Consider the following 18,220-nt stretch of genomic DNA (forward strand, 5'->3'; position numbering starts at 1 on the left):
TCTGTGAGCCCACTAAGTAGCTAGCTCCTCAGAGCACTGACTACGATGTCTCTTGTTCTCCCAGCTCTTCTACGAGTGACCTCTCCAACTATGACCATGTTTATCTGAGGCGGAGCCCTGACCAGTGCAGCTCCCCAGGGAGCATGGAAAGCCTGGAGCCTAGCGGCGGATACCCACACTGCCATCTTCTTTCTCCTGCCAAGTCCACGAGCAGCATCGACCAGCTCGGCCACCTCCATAACAAAAGAGACTCGGCGTATAGCTCCTTTTCCACCAGCTCTAGCATCCTGGAGTATCCACCCCCTGGTGGCTCGGGCCGAGAACGGTCAGGCTCCATGGACACAATTCCTGCCCGAGGCAGCCTCCTAGAAGGGATGAGGCAGGCAGACATCCGCTACGTCAAGACCGTCTATGACGCCCGGAGGGGAGTATCTTCCGAGTATGAGGTGAACCCTTCAGCCTTGCTTCTTCAAGGTAGGGATGGCCACGCGTCAGCAGGTAGCCAGGGCTGTGCTAAATGGCACAGCGTTCCTCGGGGCAAGGGAACGCCATCCCTGTCTTGGATGCAGGAGTCCTCCAGTCCCTTGGAGACCGCCCCTGACAACCTGCCTCACAAGGTGGGTGCACCCATGCCCCCCACTCGGAGTGACAGTTTTGCAGCCTTCCGGCACCGTGATCGTCCCAGCTCCTGGTCCAGCCTTGATCAGAAAAGGTTCTGCCGGCCCCCGACAAACTCCTCAGGCCCCCTGAAAACCCCATTCATGGAGGAACAGCTGCATCCCGTCCCAGAGAGCAGTCCAGAGAACAGCCCCCCAGTGAAACCTAAGCATAATTATACTCAGAAGACGCAGCCTGGCCAACCCCTGCTGCCCACTGGCATCTATCCGGTACCTTCTGCAGAGCCTCGCTTTGCCCAGGTGCCCCAACCCTCTGTAGGTAGTAATGGCACAGTCTATCCTGCGCTGGTCAAAGAGAGTGGCTTCCCAGCTGCTCAGGGAGCCTGTAACAAGATGGCTGCCTTGGATGAGAACGGGAATCAAAGTGAAGCTAGCCGGCCTGGTTTCGCCTTCTGTCAGCCCCTGGAACACGACTCAGTGACCCAGGTGGAGAGAAAGCCAGAACCCATGGCCAAATATGTCCCCTACAAAGTCCATTTTTCTTCAGTGCCTGAAAATGAGGATTCCTCCCTAAGGAGACATGTCACACCTCCCCAAGGTAACAGCTCTTATCCTGGGGAGAGAAAGAACGCCCATAGCAGCAGACTGTGTTCTAATCATCACAGCGTCTCAGCCCCTCAGTCCCAGGCCTTGCGCATGGGTGATGACGGGAGGCCTTCCAGGCTCCCTCAGCCTTGGGAGGGAGACTTGCAGGAAGATCAAAATGCCAACCTCAGGCAGAAACCGGAGAGGGAAGGCCATGGCCAGAGCCTGTCAGGCAACTTTGGCAGGACCAAGTCGGCCTTCTCGTCGCTCCAGAATATCCCAGAGAGTCTAAAAAGACAAAGCAGCATAGATCTAGGAGGAGAAGCCCAGGAGGTTTATCCTGGTGGCAGGTCCACCTATGCCCTCAGCACCAAGGTGGAGGACCCTGGAAGGAAAGCAGGGCCCGACAGCAGGGGCTGCCTGGACAGGTCTGTTTCCTGTCCAAGGCCCGAAGGGAGAAGGAACATTGCAGCATCTTTGCATGGTGCAGACTCAAGGTATGAAGAGCCACCAGACCCGCAGCTGCAGCAGACATCCGGTCCGGGCCAGAGGAGGCTCAGTGCCAGCAGCGCCTCTGCCCTGCAGTACAGGAAACCCCACTGCTCTGTGCTAGAGAAGGTTTCCAAGATAGAAGAGCGAGAGCAAGGGCGCCAGAGACTCCCGAGTGTGGGCAGCTCCGCTTACGGCCCTAACTATAGGTCCAGTAGGACCGGCCCGACTCCCAGCACTTCCAGCAGTGACTTTGAGGATCCAAAAACCAGCAGCATCCACTTCTCTGAGTCCACTGAGCACCTGCGCAATGGGGAACAGAACCTCAAGAACGGGGGAGAAGAGGCTCCCTGGCAGCAGTGCAGCCAGCCGCTGTGGAGGGCTGCCGCAGATGGCCGTGGGCCGCCTCCTGTCCGAAGCAGCGAGCCCCCGAGGCCGGATGGCCGCCTACTGCGCAGCCAGAGCACCTTCCAGCTGTTCAGTGAGGCAGAGAGAGAAGCCTCGTGGTCCGAGGACAGGCCCAGCACCCCTGAGTCGCCACTGCTGGACGTGCCCTTCAGCCGCGCCTACAGAAACAGCATCAAAGATGCCCAGTCCCGCGTCCTGGGGGCCACCTCGTTTCGTCGCCGGGACCTGGAGCCAGGCACCCCCGCAACTTCCAGGCCCTGGCGCCCGCGACCCGCCTCTGCCCACGTGGGCATGCGGAGCCCCGAGGCCGCAGCTCCCTCGTCCTCCCCGCACACCCCTCGGGAGCGACACAGCGTGACCCCAGCTGCAGGGACCCCGGCTGCACCCCAGGCTGCCCGCAGAGGTGCACGCCGGCGTCTCACACCCGAGCAGAAGAAACGCTCCTACTCGGAGCCGGAGAAGATGAACGAAGTGGGAGTATCAGAGGAGACCGAACCTGCACCCTGCGGTCCCCCAAGGCCCGCGCCACTGCGTTTCTCGGAGAGCACCGTGGCCGACCGGCGCCGCATCTTCGAGCGCGACAGCAAGGCCTGCTCCACGCTCAGCCTGTCGGGCCCCGAGCTAAAGCAGTTCCAGCAGAGCGCCCTGGCCGACTACATCCAGCGCAAGACCGGCAAGCGGCCAGCCTCCGCCGCCTGCCCCCAGGAGCCCGGGCTGCGCGAGCGGGCACAGAGCGCCTACCTCCAGGTCGGCCTCGCGGCCACTGAAGGACCCAGCCTGGCCTCCGCCTCTAGCCTGAGCTCACTGCGGGAGCCTGAGGCGCTGCCCCGCAAGGAGCACCCCAACCTGTCCGCTGCAGATGCCCCGCAGGCGCCCCGAGATCGCAGCAGTTCCTTCGCCAGCGGACGCCTTGTCGGGGAGCGACGACGCTGGGACCCTCAGGTCTCCAGGCAGCTGCCCAGCGGAGCCCCCGGTGGACCTAGGGGTGTCCAGAGAATAGACAGGACCCCTAGCGGGCCACCCTCCTGGGGCATGGTGGCCGCGAAGGCAGGGAAGTCCAAGTCGGCCGAGGATCTGCTGGAGCGCTCTGATACCCTGGCAGTCCCTGTGCATGTGAGGTCCAGGTCGTCTCCCACCTCAGACAAGAAAGGCCAGGTAGGTGCAACCAAGCCAGCTGGCCTAGGACTGTCCCTCCAACAGCTTTAGCGGAGCTCGCTTAACCTCTATACTTGGTACAGTGTTTCCCCTTTTAAACATAGGAAAGTAACCTTGTTTGTTGTTTGTTTTCTGCAATTTTCCCTCTCAACCTTAGCTGGTTTCCATACAAAGATGTAGGTTTATGGTTGTTTGGGGTACTGGCAGTTGAACATGGGGTTCCGTACATGCCAAGCAAGTACCCAGCCCCTTCTACTTTTTCTGTTGACATCGGATCTCATTAAGTTGTCTAGGCTGGCCTTGAACTTTTCACTTTCAGTCCTTCGTTCTCAGAATTCCAACTAGTTGAAATAAACCTTTGCCACTAGGTCTGGTGCTGTGTGTGTGTGTGTGTGTGTGTGTGTGTGTGTGTGTGTGTGTGTGTGTGTGTGTGTGTGTAAGATTTTAGGGACATCCCGTCTCCCAGGGTACTGAATATACATACCCACTCACACACATCCTTCTGAGAAAATATGCTGTCTTCTCCCAGGTGGTTTCTACCTGAGCTATGTAGGACTACTCTCTCCCCAGAGTAACTCCCACAGAGGCAAATCAGAGCCTGCAGTACTGCTCTCTTTCCTGCGGCTCAATCACTAGTACAAGATGCTTCGGCTAGTTTGTACAGCAGTAGTTTACTACATAGAACTCCAATCAGTTTCCTCTTCTCTCCCAGTACCGTAAATATGTTTTTTTTTTGTTTGTTTGTTTTAAAGAATGGGGGGGGGGTTGCTTTAAATTCCAGGCCCATCTTTGTGAGTTCAAGGCCAGCCTGATCTACATAGTGAGTGCTAACATAGCTGGGGCTGTGTAGAAAGACCCTGTCTCAAGGTAAAAAGAAAAAGATAGAAAAACATAGGCAAAAGACCAGTCTCCTGTTAAATGCCATCATTCTGTCTTGGGGATTGGGTGGATGACTAATTCTTTGCTTGGCTCCCTCGATATTTCCTAAGCTGGCCACTGGGGAACTAGAGTTCGAGTGGGCTTTTTGTTTTGCTTTGGGAAAGTGGTGAGGTTTCTTTCAATCCCAAATAAAGACTCTGCATTGGCCAGGTGTGGTGGCGCACGCCTTTAATCCTAGCACTCGAGAGGCAGAGGTAGGCGGGTCACTGTGAGTTCGAGGCCAGCCTGGTCTACAAAGCAAGTCCAGGACAGCCAAGGCTGCACAGAGAAACCCTGTCTTGGGGGGGGGGGGGAAGACTGCATTGTGTGAGAAACTTTTTGGAAAGGTAAACTGAACACAGATGACATTTAGGTGCTCTTTTTTCTGGGGACTTAAATTGCCACACATACTTGTTATTTAGTCAGGGATTATGAAGCCAGAGGAAACAGTCAGGAAGTATTCGGCTTCCCACATGCTCGGAGACATTCTTGAGCTGCCTGCCTCCTGCGCCCATCAGCTAGTCCCGGCCTGACTAGAGAGATGCCCGTGGGTTAACCTCATGCCTGCTCTTCATCTTTTTACCTTATTTGTGGTTAAAACAAAACAAGAGGCCTCAGAGTGTGATATCTTGGCAATAGAAAATCAGCGTGTGCAGGAGAGGGGGTGTGCAAAATTATTCCTACTGTATAAATACTTGGGTTATGGAGTCAAGGTGAATTATGAATTTTAGAACTATATATTTAACTTTTTAGTTTTTGGAATTCAAGTTTAAAGAACTCTCCCGTTACCTAAGGTTTTTGTAGAGATTTAGTTAATAAAGAAAAATTTCTCCTAGCCTCAGTTTTAGTTTACTGAAACTAAAACAAGGTAAGTAGCCTTGTACAGACTGGGTTAAAACCACAATTTTATGGAGTTTATTTCTGGCCCTGTGGGGAAGAACTATGCTACGAGTGCCTTCTCAATTCTGTCAGGCAATTTCCCTAAAACAAGTCATCATGAAAATCAGCTTCCCTGCTTATAATCCTTGATAACTTGAGGCCTGAAATAGTAACTGCAGGAGGCCACCATGTTGAACTACAGATAGCCTGAGAGCTACTCCAAAACTTGACAGGGTTTCTCCCTCACTAGCTTGGCATTCTCTCTGAAACAGGCAGCACCCACTTCCGCGCCCCCCCCCCTTCTTCTTTTGAAGAATATAGTTGCAGAACAAGTGAGTGTTAGGGATGGAGTCTCGGCTCCCACTAGCCTCCTGAGTTCCCACTGTCCTTCAGTGAGACTTTGGCAAATGTTCTCAAAGTGTTGGGTCCTGCAGAGCTGCAGAGAACACCAGAATGTTCAGCTGCTGAGATAGAATGTTACACATCTTCTTTGCATAAGTTAAAATGTAGCAGAGGCCGGAGGCTGGAGAGGTGGCCTGGCTAGGTTAAGAGTACTTGATGCTCTTGCAGAGGATGGAGTTTCCGGTCCCCCACCTACATGGCACCTGTAACCCCAGTTGCAGGGCATCCAAGACCTTCGGCCTCTGCAGACGCCTGACAGTCACCTGACACATAGACAATGGCAGACAAAAACACCCACACATAAAATAAAAATAAAATAAACCTTTAAGATATAGAAGAGCCTATTTTAAAATAAACTTAAATAAACTCTAGATAGCCTAGCTTAATTCTGAGGTAGAGGTTTCTCTGGTTCATCTGGACTGTATTTCCAGGGCCCTTCATATTCGTGTGAGGTGGTATGACACTTGGTACGTTGCTGGGGAAATTAGTGGCCCACGCGGTGATGTTGGATGTAGGCTTGAGTCTGTGGGTACAGCCAGTAAGCCATTTGTAGCTCCTGGCAATAAGCAGCCATTCGAACTTAAACGTAATTAGCAGAATCAACTTTCTGCCAATTGTCAAATTGCAAACAGCCAACACCAATCAAGTTTTTACTATGTGTCAATGACTAAATTACTCTTTGTCCACAGTGAGGTTGATACTGTAACTGTTATGTTAAGGGGAGGTAACTAGTGCCTAGAAAGTGTACACAATCTGCCCAAAGTAGTGGAGAATAACATTTGAGACCTTGCGGCCTGCTGTTTCCTTGACTAACCAGCATGGGGAGAAGGTAGCAAGAATTAAACATCTTACGTCTGAAAATATCAGGTGGTAAACTGACTTCATCTTAGTGTTTATCAGTTTTACTTACATGTAAATAGCTAGTTTCTTTCATGTGGATTCTGAATTCATTTTAGTAGATCCTGGAGTCCAACACCCTAAAACAGGCACCTATGGCAGTCTTTGTATTTTGTTAGTCACAGAGCGGTTAAACCTGGAACCCCTGGAAGAGAGTTTTTCTATACATCAGGTTATGGTGTCAAGTATGCCAGAGCTGAGGGTTGGGTCAGATCATTTGCTTGTTTGGTTGAACCCACAGGGATGTTCCTACCTCCTTAAGTCGGTTTTGAAATAACTATCAAAAATAAGTTGGATGTTTACCTAATTAGTTTATGTCTATGCCTGGTATTTCTCCGACAACCACTGCTCTTTTCTACATTGCCCTAATGTACCAGTTTATAGAAAGTCAAATAGTTTTAAAAGTGAAAACACACAAGAGAAATATCCTCCTTGGGGTTTCTGCTAGGTTGAGAAGACATTTTCCTTCCGATCAAATAAATGCCTGGCATGTCCAAGGCCCAGCCAGTGCTTTGGGAGTGAGAGGTGAGAGTAGAGATGAGGAAAGGTTATCTTGATCAACAGGAAATCTGATAAATTCTCTCAATAGCTGATTACTGAGTTTAACTCCCACGCCTTTTAAATGCATACTCACACAAATATCATTTCCAGGGCCAGATCACATGAATGCAAAAGGTTAACTCCATCCACATACTGAAATACAAAGGACGTAAATAAACGTGACGACACATTTAAAGTGTCAGGAGCACAGATGGGTCCTAGGCTGTGGCCAGTTAACTATTGGCAAAAAACCACACCAAAACAAAACAAAAAAAAAAAACCTGGCCCATTCTTGTCAGCAGGGAAGGGCGGTGGGGCAAGACCTATCGGACTGTGGGCTTCCCTACAGCGAGAGGCAGTGAGTCTGTGCATGGAATTCATCTTCAGGTGATTAAACGTGGCATCCGCCAGCTGCGTTTAGCCCATCAGAATTCCATAGAGGGAAGGGCTGGAGAGATGGCTCAGAGGTTAAGAGCACTGGCTGCTCCTCTAAAGGTCCTGAGTTCAATTCCCAGCAACCACGTGGTGGCTCACAACCATCTACAGTGAGATCTGGGGCCCTCTTCTGGCATACATGCAGGCAAACAAAACACTGTATACATAATAAGTAAGTAAGTAAGTAAAGAAATCTTTAAGAAAGAAAGAAATTAATTCCACAGGAAGGTCTTGGGCTTTGAAGAGATTCTGGCTTTTTAGCTATAGGCACTGTTTCCGAGCTGCAGTCACATACTTGATCGTATATGTACCCATGTACGTACACATGCATGCATGCATGCATGCACATTTCAACGGACTGCCATCCTATGCAAGATACTTAGCAAGGTGTCTACCACACAGTGCTATATGTAATGAGGAAAAGGTGAAAATTTTAACATCTGGGCATTTGCTGTTTCTGCCCGTGATCACTTTTGACTTTTGGGGAGCCGCAGTGGAGGGGAGAGACAGAAGTGAGAATTGAATCTAGGGCCTCACGTGAGCTAGGCAAACATTCTACCATTGAACTACATCTCTACCCAGCCTTCGACTGTTCTGTTTACATGTGCATATGTTTGCAGGGACACGCGTATGTGTGTGTGCGTGTATGGAGGCCCGAGGTTGACATTGAGAACCTTTCTTTTTTTTGTGGGGTGGTGGTAGGTGAGACAGGGTCCCTCAGTTGAACCCACAGCTCACTAGTATAACTTAATTAGCTGGCCACCTCGCTCAGGGGACCCTCTGTCTCTGGCTTCTGAGTGCTAGGATTTCAGGCGGGCCCCCATGACCACCAGCATTTATGTGGGTTCTAGGGGCCAGCTGAGCACTGGATAAGTTACTAAAATGAGGTCCAGATTATGTATGAATGTTCATTTCTTACCTGTGTCCCATTACTGTAAATAATGGAAAACTGATTATGTTGTCGTCCGTGGCAACAGTGTCCTCCTTCATCATGACCAGATCGCACGGGACAGATTTTACACCATCAGCGGTACAGTATTAACCCTTTCAGGAGACTGCTATCTACCCATAGTAAAAACAAAAACTACCCTGCAACAGCCCCCAGGGTCACTGATAACACATAAGGGTGAGACTTCGGAGAATTTACTGTCCCTGATCACAAACTAGATTCCTTTTCAGAACACCTGAAAGTTTGCAGAATTATAACATTTCCTGTCGTATTTCAATTTTTCCCATTGCCTCCTGTTGCCTTTTCAAAAGCTTGGCCTGTTGAATGTCTTTTTCATCCCACTTAAGTATTCCAGTGACTGTGATGGCCAGTATCAGCCTTATCAGACTTCTCTTACTTGACAAACATTGGACAAACATTCTTGTGTGGGCAGCTACCTTGCAGAAAGGAAGGAAGTTTCCTGATGTTGACTGCCACTTCTGACCTTGGGGTTCTCTCCTCACCAGTCTTAGCAAGTACTTCCTGGGGCTTTGGGGGTGCTAAACAGGAAAGCCATGGCGCCTGACCATAGCAGGTCTGCAGAATGTAGCTGTTGCTTCTCCTCCCTACCTGCACCCTCCTGGTGAATTTAAACACCTGTGTAATGTTGCCCCTTTCTTGTGCTTCAAGGATGTGCTCCTGAGGGAAGACAGTGGCTTTGGTTTTGTGAAGGATCCGTGTTGCTTGGCTGGCCCTGGATCTAGGTATGTATGCATATGTGGCAATGGGGGGGGGGGGAGCGAGTGTTGGCAAAGGTGAGAAGTCAGAACCCTGCCCACTGTGGGAACGTACAATGGTGGCAGTATAGAAAACAGCATGGAGGTTCCTGAAAGCAATGAAAACGGAGCAAGGATATGCTCCAGTGTAGCACCCCTGAGAGTAAACCTCAAAGAACCGAAAGCAGAGTCTGAGAAAGGCTTGCAGGCGAACGCCCGTGCAGCACCAGTCACTGTTGACAGTAGTCAGAAGTGGTCCAGGACTCGTCCCCCTCAGGGGATGCTGCAGAAACAGAACATGGCGAACACAGTGGGGTTATTGTTCAGCCTTAAAAAGAAGAAAGCCTATCAAATAAGAACCTTGAAGATATTAGCTAAATAAAATAAGACGAAAAGATTCATACTGTATGCGTCTACATACATGAGGCATTCAAACTCTCAGAATACAAAGTAGACAGGTAAGTGTCCAGGGGCAGGAGATGGAGAAGTGGAGAGTTTTTGCATGGATATGTAAGTAGGCTTCAGTTTTGCAAATGTAGAACGTTCTAGAGATTTGATTCAAAACAAGGAGAACTTTTTCCCCTCCAGTGCTGAGAAGCAAACCAGAGCCGTTTTGCACACCAAGCAAGGATGCTATGACGGAGCCACACCCACCTCACATGAATACATAACAGGGTGGAGCTGCGCACTTGAACACGTAGGATGCTGTGTACAGTGGTGCGTGCCTGCACTACTCCCAGCACTTGGGAGGCTAAGCAAGAGGCTCGTGCACTAGAGGGCAGCCTGGATCACGGAGCAACACCTGCCTTTACTCTCTCTCCCCCTGACCCTGTCACTACCACCACCAGATGCTGAAGATAAAATTTTATATAAAGGTTCTTAATCACAATTTTAAAAAGCCTTTTTCAAAGCGTGAGAAGGTTGTTTGCAGATTTTATTTATTGACAGAGCTGAAGAGGGCGCAGTGCTACTGGGGCTGCGGCTCCTCGTACAGAGAGCAAGCTGGGCAGCTCAGAATTGCCTGTAACTCCTGCTCCAGGAGATCCCCCACCTCCACCCCTGGCCTTGTCAGGCAGCTGCACTCACTCACACGCACATATACATGACACCCGGACACATACACGCATAATTTAAATGGAAGTCAGTCTTTTACTGAACACTTGGATTCCTGGGGCACCTGTCAGCACCCCACAATTAGAGGGACTTGAATAAGATTGCTTTGTTTTGTTTTTACCCTAAAACTGTCCCTGGAAAAACAGAAAAAACAGTCACTAAGAAGGCGCTCAACCAAATGAAGCATTTAGCTTAAATCCGGCTTTCAAAGGGATTTGGTGTCCATATGGAGAGCATCTAAGCATTAGACTGGCTCCTCACTGGGTGCCATATTATCTTGTGTTTAGTGATGCTCCCTTTAAAAGCCTCTAGACATACATATTTTAAGCAAATCCAGGCACCTGAATGAGTCGTGAAAACAGCAAATTCTAGTTGGCCCCTAGAGCACACTGAGTATTATTTGGTTGGTTGGTTGGTTGGTTTTGTTTGCTTGTTCTGAGGAAGATTCTCACCCTGTAGTCTAGGAATTTGCTAGACAGACCAAGTCTCTCTGGAGCTCTCAGGGGGGCCTCGGCTTTCATAGTGCTGGCATCACAAGTGTGCATAGCACATCCAGCTAAAATGCAGAATTTAAAATAGCTCCTGTCCTCCAGCCTGGAGAGCAGCTGGCCAGGAGAAGCACCGTCTTTCGTCAAACACGAGCTAGGCTCTGGGGATGCCAAAATGCATGACCTCGAAGTAAAAAGCATCCCCAGGGGGCTTGCCTCTGACTTCAGCAGAATAGCCCATAATGTAGAGCCGGCTCAGTGAAGGAGCTGTGATGGAGAGGGAGGCCCTTCACTCAGCCCTCTGCATCTAGCAAAAGTAAAAGCACGCACATGGCTGTGATTTCTCTGCGGCCCTCCCTCCACGTGCCGCCCCATCCTTGTCTGGCGCTTAATGGTTTCGTGGTGAGCTGCTGCGGGGACGGGGAAGAGAGTCACAGCTCCATCCCAAGCCTCCAGTCGATGGAGTGAAAGGTCTCATCTGCTCTCCAGGTTCCCTTCCAGGCCAGCTGGAAACTGCAGATAACAATTCACACACAGGATTGCCAGACCTGCCAGTGTCTTTTTAATCCATACGTGAACTGTCGCATCACAGGCCCAGGCTAGCAGTACTACAGACCCTTTATTCTCTCTCTCTCTCTCTCTCTCTCTCTCTCTCTCTCTCTCTGTGTGTGTGTGTGTGTGTGTGTGTGTGTGTGTTTTGTGTGTGTGTGTCTGTCTGTCTATGCATCCCTCTCTCTCTCTGCTTTCAGTAGCAAAGCTATCAGCAGTTGGCTGTTGGGTTTCCTAAGGTACCGTGTAGGTACTTGCTTATAGTCAGTCCCCTGCAGAGGTAACTGAATTAGCTCCTTAGTGACACCTCCCTCTATTTGTTCTTTTATTTATTTATTTATTTATTTATTTATTTATTTTTATTTGTTTTATTTTTCTATTATATTGTATTTATATTATTTATTATTATGTACAGTGCTCTGCCTGCATGTACACCTGCGCGCCAGAAGAGGGCACCAGATCCCATTATAGATGGTTGTGAGTCACTATGTGGTTGCTGGGAATTGAACCCAGGACCTCTGGAAGAGCAGTCAGTGCTCTTAACTTCTGAGCTATCCCTCCAGCCCTCATTTTTTGTCTTAAGAAGTGGAAACGCTACGTGACTTAGAGAACAGAGAAGGCTTATGATCAAACCTTCGTTTGGCTCAGCAGCCACACAAACGCCTAAGCAGACGAGGAGGCATCAGGCTTTCTCGAAACCCAGAGCCCAGAGCTGATCCCCAGAGTAATCCAAAAAGAAGCTGAAGGAATGAGTTACTTGTTTTTCTTTGTGTCCTCAGAAGACACCTTACACGTGTGTCATGGCAGGAGGCAGGGGTGGGGCTGTGAGGGAGGTAGTCATATGACCCTGCCCCTGGGTACTTGGCCTGCCTGGTACTTCATTTTCCTTACTTCCGGGAGAGTATTCGGCTTCTCTGGGGTGAGGGTCCTCATCTGTGTTTCTGCCGCTTAACGTTTGCCCTTTCTACACAGCTCTGACCCTGGTATCTGTTTCCTGTTCCAGGTCTCTCAGTTGCTCAGACAGAGACCAAAAAGAGCAGGCATTGCCCCGACACCATCCTACCCCTTGCTGGAATGACTCGGGCTTCAGCGCCACTGTGGGTTCCTCAGTTCCTACTGAATGTTCCGGAGCCCCAGACCACCATCCAAAGCAGCTTAGAACGCCTTGCTCTAGGCCACTTCCGGCAGGAACTCAGGGCCACTTCCCAGATGCCAGAGCTGCCTCCGTGGCCCCACTCAGCTCCGCTCAGCCATCACCTGTCCCCTCCAGTTACTGTTCACAGCTTGCCGTTGATCAGCAGACTGAAAGGAGCGGTCAGACCGGACGACAGCCTCTCCCGTCCCCTGCCTCTGCAGTGACCCACAGATACAACGGCCATAGCCTGACCCAGCCCCCGAGCCCGAGATGCCATGAGGTCGGCAGCCCGGAGCACGGCTTAGAAGAGGGGATGTGGAAGAGGGCATCCCTGCCTCAGCGACCCCCTCCACCCTGGGTGAAGTGGGCCCACGCAGTCAGAGAGGACGGCCTTTCTGAGGACGCTGCCTTGTCTCCCGAGATCGCAAACCGGAAGCACTATAGAAGCCATCAGAGTCTTCCAAGCTCATGCAGCACTTCTGACCCAGACACTCCAGGAAGGATCTCTCTCCGGATATCAGAGTCTGCCCTACAGACCTCCCCGCCGCCCCGCGGGGACTATGACGACGAAGTGTTCGTGAAGGACTCGCACCCCAAGGTTACTTCAAGCTCCATGTGTGAGACTCTTCCCCCGCCTCCACCTCCGCCTCCTCCGCCGAGCGAGGAAAACCTAGCAAACGGCTCAGACGACTTCCCGCCACCTCCTCCCCAAGCCATGTGTGAGGCACTGCTGGACAGCGAGGCCTACACAGAACGTGGCAGCAGGTGAGTGAGCAGGGGTGAGCCTCTGGCTGATGGGAAGTGGTGATCCTTCACGTATGCGTGTCCATAGCCAGGGTCCCCGGGCATCCCTCTGTTGCCCATGGGCAAGCCTGAGGATGGAGGTTTTTTTGGTTTTTTGTTTTTAATTTGTACAATATGTATTCTGCCCACTTATTTGCATGCAGGCCAGAAGAGGGCACCAGATCTCATTATAGATGGCTGTGAGTCACCATGTGGTTGCTGGGAATTGAACTCAGGACCTTTGGAGGAACAGACAATGCTCTTAACCTCTGAGCCATCTTGCCAGCCCTGGTGGAGATTCTTTATACAACTTAAACTCATGAGGTTGTTCATTTGTTTGCTTTGAAGGGGAACCATACAGAGGCTTACAGAGAAGTGAATTTAAAGAGCCATGGCCCAGCTCCTCTTGTCTCCTGATACTGAGTCCCAATTAGGTTTCCCTACCTAGTCAGAGGCTGTGCTACACACACACACACACACACACACACACACACACACACACACACACACACACACACAGCCTCAAGGTAGCATCGCAAAGAGGAAGCTGAGATTCGAGGGTCACCTTCTGTCCACAGGTGCTCCATGTCCACAGAGGTCCAGGATGGCGCTAACAGCCGGTGATGTTAAGCCAGGCTAATGAGGAACAAGCATTTCCCAACAGTCTTTGCTCATGGCAATTGCTCATAACAGAATTCTGTCTGGGGTCCACCAGGATGGCTCAGATGGTGCGGCGGCTTGCCTTCAACCCTGATGCCCTGAGCTTGCTCCCCAGAACCCACGTGGTAGCAGGAGAGAACCAATCTTCTGACTCTCACACACATACTGTGGCACAGCACTCCCCCAAATAAATGTATATAAAATTAAATTAATTGTTACTTAAAAAAAAAAAGAAAGAAAGAAAAAACTTAGGCTGGAAAGACAGCTCAGAGATTAAGAGCACTCCAAAGGTCCTGAGTTCAATTCCCAGCAACCACATGGTGACTCACAACCATCTATAGGGAGATCTGGTGCACTATATACATAACAAATAAATACATGTTTTAAAAAAGAAGAGCCAGGCGTGATGGCGCATGCCTTTAATTCCAGCACTAGCGAGGCAGAGGCAGGCAGATTGCTGTGAGTTCAAGGCCAGCCTGATCTACAAAGTGAGTCTATGGCAGCCAAGGCATCACAGAGAAACCCTGTCTTGGAAACAAAACAAAACAAAAACCGAAAAGAAAGAAAATTTTAAAGAGAAAGAAAGAAAGAAAAATACTCTGTGGGGCTGGGCATAGTGGTCCATGCCTTTAATCCCAGCACCCAGGAAGCAGAGGCAAGTGGATCTCTGAGTTCCAGGATAGTCAGGGCTATGTAAAGAGACCCTGTCTCAAAACCAAAAACAGCCTCTGTGGGGTAGCATCTTCTGAGTCCAACCAAGGTAGGTCACTCACCACCGCAGTTTTCTGCCCACCTGTGCCTTCCCGAAAGCCCTGGGGAACAACAGCAACACTTGTCAAAACTGAACTCCTAGTAAAGGTATCTAAGGACCAGCCCTAGGGTCAGGGGAAGGCCCTTTAGAGCCCCGTGACCTGGAGAGAGTACCGCAGAGGTGTCTCCTCATGCCACTCCTGATTTGGGGAGCTGTAGCCCTGAGGAGAGTGTCTCCCTCGCATCTCCTGTGCCCTCGTCTTCAGCCTCGTCGTCTGTTCCCTTAGCCATCTCTTTTTTTCTCCCTCAGCACTTCCTGCAGACTTCCCAGGGTGACAGCCACAAGCAAAGGGCACACATCTGGAGCAGCCCATCCCGAAGGCAGTCAGGGAATGCCTGCCACACCACCCCAACCCCTGGCCAAAGGTTCGGAAGCCAAGCCCAACTCACCCTGCAGGGAGAACGCTCAGCCTCCGCCCACCAGTGCTCTTGGTGAGCAGCCCTCTCCCTGCCAAGCCCAAAACCCCGACCCTGAGCCCGTCGTCGGCAGAACTCAGGATCCAGGAAAGAAAGTCCATGCTGGGCCCCAGAAAACCTCGGAAGATACCCGGACAGAGGCTCTTGCCAAGGAAATTGTCCACCAAGACAAATCCCTGGCCGACATTCTGGATCCAGACTCCAGAATGAAGACAACAATGGATCTGATGGAGGGTCTGTTCCCCAGAGATGCTAATGTGGGGAAGGAAAGCGGCACAAAGAAGAAAGCCTTAGAAATGACCGCCAGACATTCCGGATGTGAAGCCAAGACGTAAGTGCCCTGTAGCGCCCTCTGTACGTTCTGTGATGTGCTCCCACTACCTCAGACCCCTGACCAAGAATGGCATTTCATCCCAGCCTTGGAGCAGGGACTCCGAGGAGTAGGACGTGGGACAAACGCCCAACAGCAAAAGCCAGAGCAGTAGGAACCGTTGTCATTAGCGCCCGTTGCTCCCTTCCCACGTGTCACGCATCTTTGTGTGAGCATTACTGTACCTCGTCTTCACAGGCACCTCTGAGAGAACTGCCAGCTCCCCCTGAAACAGAGGAGCCCAGAGTTAATGCCTGGGTCCACCAATGCCCTAGAATGTGTGAATGGAAGCTCTAGGATTCAAACCCTGACTTCCTGCTCTCATAGTAATTATACAATGTCCCTAACCCAGCAAGTGCGTGATTGCCTGTCCTGTCATAGTCACACTTTCGGGGACCTCCCCTAGGGTTAGTGCCGAGAAGGGAGCAAGGAGAAGATGTAGGCATGTCTGAGGTGACTACAAGAGCAAAGTGGACAAGGCTTTATGAAAGGGAGAGGGGCGTAGGGAAACAAATAGTCACTATGCAGGCCGTGTACTCTGAGGCACTGAGGTGAACATTTGCTCACAACCTAAAATTAAAGTCCCAGTGGGGCCTGCTGCCCTGGATGCGCTGTGCCCCCTTAGCCTCTGCTTGGGAGGCTCCTCAGCCCTCTGCCACAGCGGGAGAACTGAGCGGCTGTGTTTCCTACTCCGTGGGCTTCTTTGAAGTATTCTGACATTTTCTTACACACTTGGTGTCGCTAAAGGACTATTAGGAGCAAGATTTAGAGTGGGTTGTGTTTCCTTCTTAATTTCCAGTGAAAACCATGCATATTGACAGGCTGGGACCCAGCAGTAAGTAGCTTCCAGACAGAATACAAACAGACCGCTTCACCCAAATATGGGTTTGCAGCTTAGAAGCTTCCAGCTGAGTCCCAACTGAACCGGCAGCAGGCACTCTGTCTTATCTGGGTGGGAGGGAGAAAAGAGCTGTGTGCAGTGTTTGGGATCTGAGGCCTGAGCTCTCAGAGCTGTTCTGGTTCAGGGCCTCACAGTCGCCTTGTCTGTCTCTTCGGTTCAGATTTGGGGCATCCAGGCTACCTTAGGTGCACAGTGCTATGCAGCTCTCCCTGGTGCCTGTAAATGGTCATGCTGTTATCTGGCTACTCGCTGCACAGAGACCAAAGTCATGTCACTGCATATCCTTAGAAAAACACCACCTTTGAGAATTTATATTCCCTCATGAATTTGGCGGTGAGCCGGTCCTGCTGGCTGAGCCCTTCCTGAGGGTTTCAGAAGGGTTTCGCCCCCTTCTGGCGAAAGTAAGTAAGCATGGTCCTGTTGTGGCAAGACTCAACAAGTAGCACCAAGAGGTTAGTTAGCCAGATTCCCAAGCAGCCTAATTTGGGCAGGAACACTGGACAGAAGCTCACAGAAACGCATGTATCCGAAGGCTTTTTCCAATCTTCTCATCAACTGGGTTGCACGCAGATACTCTGCTTAAAGGAAATGAGTGAAGATGTTTGTGTGTGGGTTTCTGTATTCTTGAGTAAAACCACAGGGTCAGAGTTAAGTAATACCACATGATCAAAGAGGTGAAATTTCTCCCCAGGATCCATGAGTCATGCACGTGTCAATCACTGACCTATAATCCCTGTCAGGGTTGTCTCATTGGTAGAACACTTGCTGAGCGCCTGTGAGGGCCCGGGTTCCACCCCAGCTCCTCACTAAAATGAAACAGACTAAGAAAGCAACTCCATTATTGTAAAACAAATAGCATGAGATGCCATGTTCTCAGTTCCTAGGTTTCTTTGGACAAGCCTGAGTCCCACCCTTCCCCCACTATGATCTACTAGTAGGTAGATTTTTCTTTCTTTTCTTTTAATTTTCTCTCCCCCCTTTGCCTCCATTACCCCTCCCCCCCTTTTGAGATGGCATAGTCTTGGCTGGTTGCAAATTCTTGGTCCTCCTGCCTCAACCTCCGTATGTGGCTAATGACTAAGTTTTGTGTTAGTTCACTGTTAACAAACCAGCAACCTCCCGATCCCACTGGCTTATACCAGTATCAGGCTCGCCTAAGATGTAATATATGTATCCAAGCATCAGAAAGATTATGAGGCTGGGTGTGGTGGCGCACACCTTTAATCCCAGCACTTGAGAGGCAGAGGCGGGCAGATGACTGTGAGTTCGAGGCCAGCCTGGTCTACAAAGTAAGTCCAGGACAGCCAGGGCTATTATTACACAGAGAAACCCTGTCTCCAAAAAACAAAATGAAAGAAAAATTATGGCTGAGCAAGAAGGAGATTGTGTCTGCATCCTGTGTCTGGGATGGTGCAGCACCCTGGCCAGACGTTCATTCACGTCGTCACCAGCCACTGTCTCCCTGTGAAATAAGGAGTCAGAATCTTTATCACGAAAGAAGAATCAGAAGAGAAGCTAAGTGGCTTATAGCCCAATTCCCACACCCATCTCCTGCATCGCCTTTGTGGGAGGTTTCCATCCTAGGTCCGCCTGGCTTTGGGGGGCCCAGCACATAATCACTCACCAGTAAATGATCTGCTCATTAGTCATCATCTCTGGGGGAAAACATTAGGTACAACTTTTTGCACACTTCTGAATGACCAGATGGTGAAAAGCTGCTCTGACCTTGTGCTGTGTGTTTCAGGAGCGATGACAAGGAAGCAGTGGGCGCGCTGGTGAGCTGCCCTGCCTACTACAGTGTGTCTGCTGCCAAGGCGGAGCTGCTTAACAAAATCAAAGACATGCCGGAGATGGCGCCTGAGGAGGAGGAGGAGGAGGACGTCAACGAGAAAAAGGTAGAGTGAGGGTGCCCGTTCTGCTCTCCTCCAGAGGAAGTGAGGCCCTTGTAATGAACACGTGACCAGC

The 18,220-nt window shown here is 50.6% G+C and overlaps 1 protein-coding gene across 5 annotated transcripts in view; it reads left to right on the forward strand.

Annotated features, from left to right (window-relative positions):
- Nucleotides 1-18,220, forward strand: part of SHROOM3 (shroom family member 3) — a 297,712-nt gene that overhangs the window by 267,987 nt on the left and 11,505 nt on the right. For all 5 annotated transcript variants that reach the window (XM_084760167.1, XM_084760169.1, XM_084760168.1 and 2 more), the window contains 5 exons: nucleotides 65-3,254; nucleotides 8,944-9,017; nucleotides 12,183-13,079; nucleotides 14,818-15,315; nucleotides 18,000-18,150. In XM_084760167.1, coding sequence (XP_084616293.1) covers nucleotides 65-3,254; nucleotides 8,944-9,017; nucleotides 12,183-13,079; nucleotides 14,818-15,315; nucleotides 18,000-18,150 — 4,810 coding nt within the window. The remainder of the gene's footprint in view (nucleotides 1-64; nucleotides 3,255-8,943; nucleotides 9,018-12,182; nucleotides 13,080-14,817; nucleotides 15,316-17,999; nucleotides 18,151-18,220) is intronic.

This window comes from Acomys minous (assembly GCF_964271855.1).
Source record: "Acomys minous genome assembly, chromosome: 15".
NCBI classification, from domain to species: domain Eukaryota; kingdom Metazoa; phylum Chordata; class Mammalia; order Rodentia; family Muridae; genus Acomys; species Acomys minous.